The sequence below is a fragment of the Eleutherodactylus coqui genome, chromosome 5 (genome assembly GCF_035609145.1).
Source record: "Eleutherodactylus coqui strain aEleCoq1 chromosome 5, aEleCoq1.hap1, whole genome shotgun sequence".
In the NCBI taxonomy this organism is placed as follows: Eukaryota; Metazoa; Chordata; class Amphibia; order Anura; family Eleutherodactylidae; genus Eleutherodactylus; species Eleutherodactylus coqui.
Window position 1 is genome coordinate 14,029,953 of NC_089841.1, and position 12,809 is coordinate 14,042,761.

The 12,809-nt window shown below is 44.0% G+C and overlaps 1 protein-coding gene across 4 annotated transcripts in view; it reads right to left on the reverse strand.

The window, feature by feature from the left end:
• LOC136629015 (oocyte zinc finger protein XlCOF22-like) overlaps positions 1-12,809 on the reverse strand; it is a 49,723-nt gene that overhangs the window by 6,695 nt on the left and 30,219 nt on the right. Inside the window, exons 1-5 of one of the 4 annotated variants that reach the window (XM_066605125.1) lie at positions 4,760-4,806; positions 1,761-1,908; positions 403-582; positions 197-320; positions 50-114 (exon numbers count right to left, since the gene is read on the reverse strand). In XM_066605125.1, the coding sequence (XP_066461222.1) occupies positions 50-114; positions 197-320; positions 403-582; positions 1,761-1,838 (447 nt within the window). In that variant the 5' untranslated portion in view covers positions 1,839-1,908; positions 4,760-4,806. Of the gene's footprint in view, positions 1-49; positions 115-196; positions 321-402; positions 583-1,760; positions 2,194-4,275; positions 4,705-4,759; positions 4,807-12,809 lie in introns of those variants that run through there. The other 3 variants (XM_066605126.1, XM_066605127.1, XM_066605124.1) reach the window with 3 other exon arrangements.

Sequence of the window (12,809 nt, forward strand, 5' to 3'; positions counted from 1 at the left end):
GACAAGAGCTTCACAGCCTTCAACTGATCAGAGGGACATCTCCATCTACCTGATGGTCCTGTGGAAGAAGAGGACGGGGACATCTCTCTGGGGTTCTTCTCTTACTGGATGGAACTGCAGGAAACACAGACGGACACTGAAGTCATTCTTTATATACAGATAATAAAGTCCCCGTGGATTTAGTCCTGTCTATTACCTGGTGATGGGAGCGGCTGGCGGGTCTCCATCATGGGGTCCTTGTACAGATCCTTGTGTCTTTCTAAATACTCCCACTCCTCCATGGAGAAATAGACAGCGACATCCTGACACCTTATAGGAACCTGACAACACAATATACAGTCATCACCCAGAAGCCCCCAGTGCTGTTACTGTATAATGTCCCAGCATTCCCTGCAGCGTCACCTCTCCAGTCAGCAGCTCAATCATCTTGTTGGTGAGTTCTAGAATCTTCTGTACATTGATGTCCTCATGTATCAGGGGGTGCGGTGGGGGCTCCAGGATTGGGTTCAGCGGTCTTCCCCATCCATCACACACAGGGGCCCAACAGCCATCTCTAGAGGTCTTCTTCATTACTGTGTAATCCTGAATATAGGGAGACGTTAAAGAGAATCTGTCACCAATATTTTACCATATAAACTAATCCTAGCCATCCATGGGGATATAAGTGTACTATTGTAACTCTTTTTCCATATAGAGCAGCATTTACCCAGAAATGTGTTTTCCAATGGCATGTGCTGCATACATTTTATCTGTCTTGGATTCCTTTGTAATAAAAATCACTGTAGATCTCTCTCTCTCAAAATTTGCCCATGACGTGCGCTGGGGAGGGGCCAAAACTGGGGCGGGGTCGAACACAGCTTGATGATCGTTCGAGTAATGAGCACCATCGAGTACGCTAATACTCGAACAAGCATCAAGCTCGGCAGAGTACGTTCGCTCAACTCTAATAAGAATGTTATGTGACATCATCATAATATCTCCCCTCTTCAGTGACATCATCTGTTGCTACCACAGATAATAATAATGTCCTTTGACATCATCAGAATCTCTCACTTCTTCAGTTATATCATGTTATTACTGCACATAAGAATGATGTAATGTGAAATCATCAGACTCTCTCCCCACTCCAGTGATATCATCTGTTATTACCATAGATAAGAATGATGTAATGTGACATCATCAAAATCTCTCCCCTCTCCAGTGATATCATCTATTATTACCATAGATAAGAATGATGTAATGTGACATCATCAGAATCTCTCCCCTCTCCAGTGATATCATCTCTTATTACCATAGATAAGAATGATGTAATGTGAAATCATCAGAATCTCTCTCCACTCCAGTGATATCATCTGTTATTACCATAGATAAGAATGATGTAATGTGACATCATCAGAATCTCTCAGCTCTTCAGTGATATCATCTATTTTTACCATAGATAAGAATGATGTAATGTGACATCATCAGAATCTCTCGACTCTCCAGTGACATCATCTGTTACTACCATAGATAAGAATTATGTAATTTGACATCATCAGAATCTCTCCCCTCTCCAGTGATATCATCTATTATTACCATAGATAAGCATGATGTAATGTGACATCATCAGAATCTCACCCTTCTCCAGTCATATAATCTGTTGTTACCATAGATAAGAATTTTGTAATGTGACACCATTTAATCTCTCACCTCTCCAGGGACATCATCTGTTATTACCATAGATAAGAATGATGTAATGTGACATCATCAGAATCTCTCACCTCTCCAGTAAGCTGGAAGAGTATCTCTAAAGTGAAATTTAATACACTTTCCGCCATCTTGTTTCTGTCCTTCTCCATCTTTCACGATTCAATCAGGAAAATTATCTCATATAGTCTAGAACAACAGAGGATCCTGAATTGTAGGGACCTGAATGAAAAGACAATTTAAAACCACACAAAATGGCAAGTAAAAGAAGGAATGGAAAAAGGGAGGAATGGGAAGAAATTGAAGAGGACAAAGAGTTACAGGAGAAGAAAGAAGAAGAGGAAGAGGAAAAAGGGGAAAAGAAAAAGGAAGATTCTATATTGTAGAGACCTGACTGGAGAGAATGAGGAAAAAAGATGCAGAAGCATAAAAGAAGTAGGAGGAAGAATATGAAGAGGAAGAAAAGAAAGAGGAAAAAAGGAATAGGAAGTAGATGAAGAGAACAAGACGGAAAAAGAAGAGGAGGAAGTGGAAGAATGGGAAGGAGGAGAAAGAAGAGGAAAGTGGTGAAATGGAAGGGGAGGAAGAATATGGAGTAAAAGCAAGGAAGAAAAAGAGGAAGAAGAGGAGGAGCTAGAAAAGGAGAAAGAATAGGAAGAGGAAAACGAGAAATATGAAGAGGAAATTGAAGTTAGGAGGAAGAGGAAGTAGAAGAAAATGAAGAGGATCAAGAGGAAAATGAGTATCCTAAATTGTAGATACAGGAATTAAGGAGAATTTTAAACTACACCAAATACAGGAAAAAAAGAATAGAGGAAGAGGAAGTAGGAAGAGCTATAAGGAAGATGAAAGAGGAAGAGTATGAAGAAGAAACAGAGGAAGACAAAAAGGAGGAAGGAAAGCGAAAGTAGAGTAAGAGGAGGAGGTAGAGGAATAGAAGAACAAAGAATATGAAGAGAAGCAAGGGGATAAATAAGAAGATGAGGAAGATGAAAATGAGGAAAAGAAGAGGGAACAAAAAAAGAGAAGGAAGAGGAAAATGAGGATCCTAAATTGTATAAATGAAATGACAATTTAAAACCACACAAAATATCAAAAAGGAAAAGGAAATCAATGAAGACGAGAAAGAGGAGGGAGAGATATTAAAGGAAGAACATGAAGAATAAGAGGATGAAGAAAGAAAGGCAGATGAGCAAAAGGAAGAGGAGGAGGAGAGGAATAGGAAGTGAATGAACAGGAAGAGGAGGAGGATGGAGAGGCATAGGAAGTGAATGAACTGGAAGAGGAGGAAAATAAATAAGAGGAATAAGAGAACTCAGTGGATAACTCAGTGGAGGAGGAGGAGTAGGAGGAAGTGGAAGTGAAAGAAGAGGAAGAGGGTAAAGTGAAAAAGGAGGAAAAGGATAAACAAAAAGTGGAGGACAAAGATGAGGAAAATGAAGAGAAGGAAATGGAGGAAGAGGAGAAAGATGAAGAGGAGGAGGAGAAGCTGGAAGAGGAGCAAGAAGAGTAAGAGGTGAGAGGAGAAGGAGAAGCTTGAAGAGGAGCAGGAAGAGTAAGAGGTGAGAGGAGAAGGAAGAACAGGAAAAAGGGCAGAGATATGAAGAGGATCAAGATGAACAGGAGAAAGCAGAAAAGGAAGAAATGAAAGAGGGGAAAATTGAAATCCAGGGAACTGAATAAGACAATTTAAAATCACACAATATGAAATAAAATAAGAAATAGGAAGCCGATGAAGAGCAAGAGAAGGAAGGATTATAAAAGTAAGAGTTGGAAAAGGAGAAAGGGGAGAAAGTAGAAGTGGAGGAAGAGGAATAGGAGGAAAATAAAGAAAAGAGGTGGAAGATTAGTAAGGAGAAGAAAAGGATGAGGAGGAAGAAGGGAAATATGAATTCTAAGAAGAGGAAGAGAAAAAAGTGGGGATAAAGGAAGGTCCTTTATTGTGGGGACATGAATGGTAAGACGATTTAAAACCACACAAAATACACAGTAATGGAAGGAAGAGGAGAAAGAGGAAAAAAAGGAAGAGAGGAAGAGATAGAGGAAGATGAGGAATTGGTTAAAGAGGAAAAGAAGACCATGGATAAAGAGGAAGAGGAGGAAGAGGAATAAAAGGATGAAGATAAAGATGAGGAAGAGGAGGTGAAAGAGGAAAAGGATGAAGATGAGAAAGAGGAGGTAGAGGGGGAAGAGGAAGAGGGAAAAGAGGACAAAGACGAAGAAGATAAGTAGGAAAAGGAAGACGAGGAATAAAAGATAGAGGAGGAAAAAGTGAATGATTATAAACATGAAGAAAAAGAGGAGGAAGAAGAGAACGAGGAGGATGAGGAAGAGGATGATTAGGAACAAAGAGAGGAGGAAGAATAAGGGGATGGAAAGGAAGAGGAGGAGAATGAAGAGAAGGAGAAGAAAAGGAAGAGCAAGCAGAGAAAGGATGAAGAGGAAGTAAAAGAGGAAGAGAAGAAAGGTGAAGAGGATGATGAGGATGTTAAGTTATAGTTATATACACAGCATACAATTCATGACACAAACACTTCGGTCGTCTACTGACTCTTCGCAATGTGCAGTATATATTTTTAATGCAATTACCTCAATTTGTGTTTTTGAGCACACAACGGTCAAGAAGGGTATTCTTTCTCCTTAGGGAGAGCACCTAGAAGGTGTGTAAGGGGACTTATAAGGCCATCCATGCTCCTCTTGGAAATATGCAAATGGAAGATGCCAGAAACCTGCTGGACATGATGGGGGGCAATCACCCCGAAACAGCTGTCTGTGCATGGAGAATGTAGAGCGTGAACACCAGGCTATAAGGGGTTAATGAGTAATCAGTACAGTTCGAGGCAGGATTACATGTCTTTAGTGCTGACTATGTGCTGGGTGCAGGCAGATGGTCTGGGGGGGCGAGGTGGGGGGGGGGGCATTTTTTATTTTGTGATTTTGATATTATTTGTAGAAGTCAAAAGCTTTAATTTTCCTAGTTACCAGGGGTGTAAAATGTCCAAAGCCTCAGGTAACAAAATGGTTAATAATCCCCCCCCCACTCCCAGTGGCCTGACATGAGGGACACACATACCTCCACCTGCAGAGCCAGGCAGCAGCCGTCTGCTTGCAGGACCTGTGATGAGGTCACTATCATGTGATCGGTCACATGTGTGGGAGGAGTCAGTGATCACATGACCTGGGGTGATCAGTGTGTGCAGGACTCCGCCTTGCTGTTGTTCTGAAGATTACTTCTGTTGTCTGAAATTGCAGTTAGTGCTCCTCCGCAGCCGCGTCCTCGGAGTAACGCTGCAAGCGGGTGTTCAGCTTTAACCCCTTAGTGACGAAGCCTGTTTGCGCCTTAGTGACGGAGCCAAATTTGGGAAATCTGACATGTGTCACTTAACATATCATAACTCCGTAAAGGCTTTGCATATCCAAGTGATTCTAACCTTGTTTTTTTTGCCACCTGTTGTACTTCATTTTGGTTGTAATAAGACTGATATAATTTGTGTATATTTATTAAAAGTACCAATATTGGGAAAATTTTGAAAAAATTGTCTTTTTTTTTCACATTTTCAACTGTAATATCTCAAATATGTCCAAACATACTGTACAAATTTTTGATAAGATATGTATTTCCATCTGTTTACTTTATTCTGAATGCACACTTGAAAAACTTTAGTTTTTTTTAACCATTTATAGGGCGTACAAATTTAACATTACTTTTCAGCATTTTGAGGAACACTTTGTTTTCCTGCACCAAGCCAAGTTTGCAAAGGCTCATTAGTGTCAGAATAATAGATACCCCCACAAATGACCCCATTTTAAAAACTACACCCCTTAATGTATCCACTGAGGGGGTCAGGAGGATTTTGACCCCACCAGTTTTTTTCAGGAATTAATTCAATTTAGAGGAGAAAAAATTAAATTTCATATTTTTGCAAATATGTCATTTTAAAGACATATTTTTTTCCTATAGTGCCCATGAAAATGAGGATTTACACGCCAAAATGGATCCCCCTGTTTCTCCCGTGTTCAGAGACATACCCATTGTGGCCCTAATCTTATGTGTGGCTGCACAACGGGGCCCAAAATGTAAGGAGCAGTCGGTGTCTTTCAGCACATAAATTTTGCTTGAAGGCGTTTTAGGCCCCATAGCACGTTTGTAGAGCCATTGAGCAGCCAAAACCAAAGAGAACCCCCACAAGTGACCCCATTTTGAAAACTAGACCCCTTAGCGAATTTATCTAGGGGTGTACTGCCCATTTTGACCCCACAGTTTTTGAATGAATTCAAGCAAAGCAAAAGGAAAAAAATTTGATTTTCGTTTTTTTTGGCAATTCTGTCGTTTTAAAAACTGGTTTTTTTTGTACAGCACACACATGAATGTAGACTTGCACCCCAAAATGGATACCCCTGTTTCTCCCATGTTCAGAGACATACCCATTGTGGCCCTAATCTAATGTCTGGATGCACAACAGGGCCCAAAATGAAAGGAGTAGTCGATGGCTTTCAGAACAGAAATTTAGCATGAAGGTGATTTAGGCCCCATTGCCCACTTGTGATTTAGACCCCAGAGCCCTTGAGCGGCCAAAACGACAGAGAACCACAACAAACTAGACCCCTTAACGTGTTCATCTAGGGGTGTACTGTGTATTTTTACCCTACAATTTTTGAATAAATCTAAGCAAAGCAGTAGGAAAAAAATTACAATTTTCATTTTTTTGGCAGTTGTATCAATTTAAAAAACTGTTTTTTTTGTACAGCACACATAGGAATGAAGACTTTCACCCCAAAATGGATACCCCTGTTTGTCCCGTGTTCAGAAACATACCCGTTGTGGCCCTAATCTACTTAAAGGACACATGGCTAGGCCTATAATGGAAGGAACACCCGTTGGATTTCAGGGTACAACGGAATAAATTCCAGGCCCCATTGCCCACTTGTAGAGCCATTGAGCGTCCAAAACGATAAAGAACCCCACAAATGACCCCATTTTAAAAACTAGACCCCTTAACAAATTCATCTAGGGGTGTACTGCGTATTTTGACCCCACAGTATTTGAATAAATCTAAGCAAAGCAGAAGGAAAAAATTACCATTTTCATTTTTTGGTCAATTTGGTCAATTTAAAAACTGTTTTTTTTGTACAGTGTACATAGGAATGAAGACGTTCACCCCAAAATGGATACCCCCGTTTGTCCCGTGTTCAAAAACGTACCCCTTGTGGCCCTCATCTACTTAAAGGACCCATGGCAAGGCCTGTAATGCAGGGAACACCCGTTGGATTGCAGGGCACAACAGAATAAATTCCAGGCCCCATTGCTCATTTGTACGGAATAAACATTGACACCTCAACCCCCCCTTCCCCCTCCGCGCCCTTTTCGGCGTTCCCCAAATCTTAGATAAAAGTAATAATGTGAACTGTGTAGTATTTCCGAAGAAAGGCGTAATTACGGAGGCTGGTTGGGATGGGTACATGGGGCAATAAAACCGGTATCCCCCCTCCTCTCATGCTTTTTGGGGGTATTTCGTGACCTCAGCAGCAGGGATGGGGTGTAAAAAGTGACGCTCTGTGAGTCTCCGTAAGCTTGATGAGGTGCGGCGGTCTCGCACAGAAGACGCTCAACAAGGTGCTCCTGGAATTGCAGGAAGGCGAGCGTTCCCGGGGCTTCTTGTAAATTGCGTATTACAGGTAGCGGTCTGAATAGCGCCGGGTTCACGCAGCCGTAGGTGGAATCCGCTTGCGGAGGCCTGCAGAGGATCCCAGCTGTGAGCCCGGCTGTGATTCTGCATACGGCCACGTAATGTACTGCGCATAACTGCCTACTCACACGGTCATTCGCAGTACACTTTTTTTTGTTTGTATTTCCCGCACCGTCGCTTAGCCCGTACACAATGTAGTTGCGTATGGGCTGCGGGTATATCCGCGACCATGGAGCACAATGGGCTCTACGTTGCGGATATCCGAGGTAAAATAGAACCTGCTGCGTTCTCTTTTCTGCGAGTGGATTACACAATTCCAACCCACTAATGTGAGCGGAATTGTGTAATCCAATGCGATTGATCTGCGTATTACCGCAGATCAGACACATGCGGAATCCGTAATTCCTATCCGGTCATGTGAGACCGACCTGTTAGATTGCTACTTTTTTATCACGTGACCGGGGACCGCTCAACGAGGCCACCCGTCACTGCTCCAGGCTCTCGGCGACCGTTGGTCGCTGGGAGTAAGGAGATTTTAAATTTCCTGGGCTCCCCGCCTCCTGCGCATGTGTGCGGCATTTTGCCGGCGGTTGCATGCGCAGAATCCGGGAAAGTTCATGGAGGAAGATTGCGTCGGGGTGCAAATACGGAGGCCTCCGGTAAAAAGTTTCATCTCCTCTCACCGATCGCATCGGTGAGGGGAGATGAACCTTCTCCTTTTTTTTACTTTTACGTGATCACTATTATCCATTGGATAATGGCGAACACGTGATCAGAAACCGCTCACCGCGGCCCCCCCCCCCCCTGAAATCTCCTGGCCCTCGGCTAAGTTTTGTAGCCAGGAGCAGGGAGATTTTAAATTATCCTGGCAATCCATAGCCTTTGCGCTGCGCCTGCCATTGTGGCGACGAGCGCGTGCGCAGAAGCTGGGGTAAGGTCCGCGGATAAATCCGGGGGCGTTAGGTACGTCGTTTCATCCTCCCTCACGGATATGATCCGTGAGGGGAGATGAGATGTAAGTGTTTTTAACTTTTTTTTTCTTTTTTTAAACTTTTTTTTTTACTCTTTACACTTTTTTTTTCACTTTTTACACTTTTTTTTTACTTTACATGATCACTGCTATCCATTGGATAACAGTGATCATGTCCTCGGTATAATCTCTCTGCTCCTGGCTACACATGGCAGCCAGGAGCAGAGGGATTTTAAATTTCCCGGGGCTCGAGCCCCTCTGTGCACGCGCCCGATGATTGACATCGGGCGCACATGCTCAGACGGGGACTTCGGGTCCCGGGACATCGGAGAGGACTTAGGTGAGTATTTTCACCTCCCCTCATGGATCCGACCTCCCCTTATTGGACTCCTTAGTCTCAATGCAAGTGGTAGTTTTCTTTTGAGTCCTTCTTTTTCAGTTGACACTTAGGGGGTGCTTCTGCCATTGTCTGGGCTTGCCCCTTCCTTGTGCCCAGTGACTGTTGGCCTCTAACTAACTGGCATAGAGAGGCTTTTGGAGTGTATTGCTGGGCTGCCATTTTTTCTATTCAGCTTCAGGACCAGTGAGGGGGATAAAGCCACTGTTAATTTTGCCTTAACCAGTGTTAGTCAGTTTAACCCCTTAACGCAACAGAACATAGGTTTACATCCCAGCAGGGTGGTAGTTAGCTCCCTCTGTGATGTCATCAGTACTACGTGATGTAATCACAGATAGGTTGCATGGCAGATAGATGCCATACACTGGTGTCCAGGACTGCTATGGCCTGTGATCGTTATTGTGATCAATATTGCGTTGCAGTTCAAAAGTAGTGCAATGTATTATCATAGGAGTCATAGTTGTTATGGTTCAAGTCCCCTACATGGACATAAAAATTTTTAAAAACAATTAAATAAAGTGTAAAGAAAATACACAAAAAAACTTTTTGCACACTTTCTCCTTTTTATATATAAAAAAATAATAATTAAAAAAACAAAAACACATATTTGGTATCATAACAACCTGTAGAATTAACTGAATACATGATTGATCTTGAATGGCACAAATCGTAAAATACACCCTAAAAAATTAAGTCAAAATGCTATTTGTGGAGAATTTATTCCTTAAGTTATCTGAACATATAAAGTGCAACTACATCTGTCACAGGGAAAATTAACCCCTTAGTAATCTGAGCATATTATTGCGGTCACATTGATCACAACTTGTTAATAAATTGTCTAAAGGATCCCTTATCCTCTGTCTTTACATTATCCTAGAGTCATTGAGACGGATGATAATAATTTCTCCATGTCAGGTGATACAAGCTAGTTTGTGGCAGATTACATTATGTGCCTCAGTCACTATAAAATCAGAGACTGAAAAATACCCTGTCACTACCGTTTCCCTGAAAATAAGACATAGCATGATTTTCCAGAATTTTTGAGGATGCAAAATTATTTTTTAGGCTTTTTGAGGATGCTTGAAATATAAGCCCTACTCCAAAATTAAGCCCTGCCAACAGTTAATTTAAAAAGTCAATTTAAATAGTGTCCAGGCAGCTATACATGTAAAAAAGTTAAACCTTTTTTGAACAAAAATTAATATAAGACACTGTCTTATTTTCGGGGAAACACGGTAGTTTGCTTGTTAGTTGTGGCCTGTAGATAGAGTGGTGCTATAATATTAAAAAAGATTAACAGATATCAATTATTTATAATAAGTTGAGTGTAACATAGAAATATATCATCCATGACTATCTAATATATTACCTCAACCGTGTTCTTAATCTATACGTGGATGCGCCATTTTTAATCTGAATAAATAAAAGTTATATTTGTGTTAGTGGTCCTTTCAGTGATAATCAAAGCGATCATAGGTTCAACTACAGGTACATAAAAAAAAGAAAAAAAATCCCCTAAAACTAGTGATAAAGTAAGAATTATTGGTGCAGTTTCCCTTCTTTCTTTAAAAAAATGTAGATGACAAACAAACACGTTGGGTATTGTTTAGAGATGAGCGAGCGTACTCGTCCGAGCTTGATGCTCGTTCGAGTATTAGCGTGTTCGAGATGCTCGTTACTAGAGGCGAGCACCACGCGATGTTCGAGTTACTTTCACTTTCATCTCTGAGACGTTACCGCGCTTTTCTGGCCAATAGAAAGACAGGGAAGGCATTACAACTTCCCCCTGCGTCGTTCAAGCCCTATACCACCCCCCTGCAGTGAGTGGCTGGCGAGATCAGGTGTCACCCGAGTATATAAATCGGCCCCTCCCGCGGCTCGCCACAGATGCATTCTGACAGAGATCAGGGACAGTGCTGCTGGTGCCGGAGCTGCTATAGGGAGAGCGTTAGGAGTTATTTTAGGCTTCAAGAACCCCAACGGTCCTTCTTAGGGCCACATCTGACCGTGTGCAGTACTGTTGAGGCTGCTTTTAGCAGTGTTGCACATTTTTAATTTTTTTTGTATATCGGCCGTGCAGAGCATTGCGTCCAGAGCATTGCGTCCTGCAGTAATTTTACATAGTCCAGGGCCAGTAGTGGTGGTGAGGCAGGGACAGTGAAAGACATATCCAGTCTATATAGGCAGTGGGCTTTTCCCAAAAAATTTGGGAAAAAAAATCTATTTGGGCTGCCTGTGACCGTCCTGAGTGTACTGCGTCTCTGCTGGGGGTAGTAGTCCTAATTAATATGCAGCCAGCTAAGTGTTACAGCAGGCTTGCGCAAAATTTTTTCCTGGCTCTGCGTTGCCTCTTACATCACCGCTGTCATCCTGTCCAGAGTGAAACAGTCTGCAGTAATTTTACATAGTCCAGGGCCAGTAGTGGTGGTGAGGCAGGGACAGTGAAAGACATATACAGTCTATATAGGCAGTGGGCTTTTCCAAAAAAATTTGGGAAAAAAAATCTATTTGGGCTGCCTGTGACCGTCCTGACTGTACTGCGTCTCTGCTGGGGGTAGTTGTCCTAATTCATACGCGGCCAGCTAAGTGTTACAGCAGGCTTGCGCAAAATTCTTTCCTGCCTCTGCTGTGCGTTCTGTAAGCGAAGTCAGCCTCCAACCACAGGCCAATAAGCGGCACATTTAATTACAGCGTTCTGTTTCTGCACTACTGGTAATACAGCATGCTGAGGGGTCGGGGTAGGCCTAGAGAACGTGGACGCGGGCGAGGACACGGAGGCCCAAGTCAGGGTGCGGGCACAGGCCAAGCTCCTGATCCTGGTGTATCGCAGCCGACTGCTGCGGGATTAGGAGAGAGGCACGTTTCTGGCATCCCCACATTCATCTCACAATTAATGGGTCCACGCGGTAGACCTTTATTAGAAAATGAGCAGTGTGAGCAGGTCCTGTCGTGGATGGCAGAAAGTGTATCCAGCAATCTATCGACCACCCAGAGTTCTGCGCCGTCCACTGCTGCAACTCTGAATCCTCTGGCTGCTGCTCCTCCTTCCTCCCAGCCTCCTCACTCCATGAAAATGACACATTCTGAAGAGCAGGCAGACTTACAGGAACTGTTCTCGGGCCCCACTGGAGGAGTTTGTCGTGACTGATGCCCAACCTTTGGAAAGTTCCCGGGGCATGAGGCTGGGGACTTCGGCAACTGTCTCAAGAGCTTTCAGTGGGTGAGGAGGACGATGACGATGAGACACAGTTGTCTATCACTCAGGTAGTAGTAATTGGAGTAAGTCCGAGGGAGGAGCGCACAGAGGATTCGGAGGAAGAGCAGCAGGACGATGAGGTGACTGACCCCACCTGGTTTGCTAAGCCTACTGAGGACAGGTCTTCAGAGGGGGAGGCAAGTACAGCAGCAGGGTAGGTTGGAAGAGGCAGTGCGGTGGCCAGGGGTAGAGGCAGGGCCAGACCGAATAATCCACCAACTGTTTCCCAAAGCGCCCCCTCGCGCCATGCCACCCTGCAGAGGCCGAGGTGCTCAAAGGTCTGGCAGTTTTTCACTGAGAGTGCAGACGACCGACGAACAGTGGTGTGCAACCTTTGCTGTGCTAAGATCAGCCGGGGAGCCACCACCACCAGCCTCACCACCACCAGCATGCGCAGACGTATGATGGCCAAGCACCCCACAAGGTGGGACGAAGGCCGCTCACCGCCTCCAGTTTGCACCGCTGCCTCTCCCCCTGTGCCCCAACCTGCCACTGAGATCCAACCCCCCTCTCAGGACACAGGCACTACCGTCTCCTGGCCTGCACCCACACCCTCACCTCCGCTGTCCTCGGCCCCATCCACCAATGTCTCTCAGCGCACCGTCCAGCCGACGCTAGCGCAAGTCTTGGAGCGCAAGCGCAAGTACGCCGCCACGCACCCGCACGCTCAAGCGTTAAACGTGCACATAGCCAAATTTATCAGCCTGGAGATGCTGCCGTATAGGGTTGTGGAAACGGAGGCTTTCAAAGGTATGATGGCGGCGGCGGCCCCGCGCTACTCAGTTCCCAGTCGCCACTACTTTTCCCGATGTG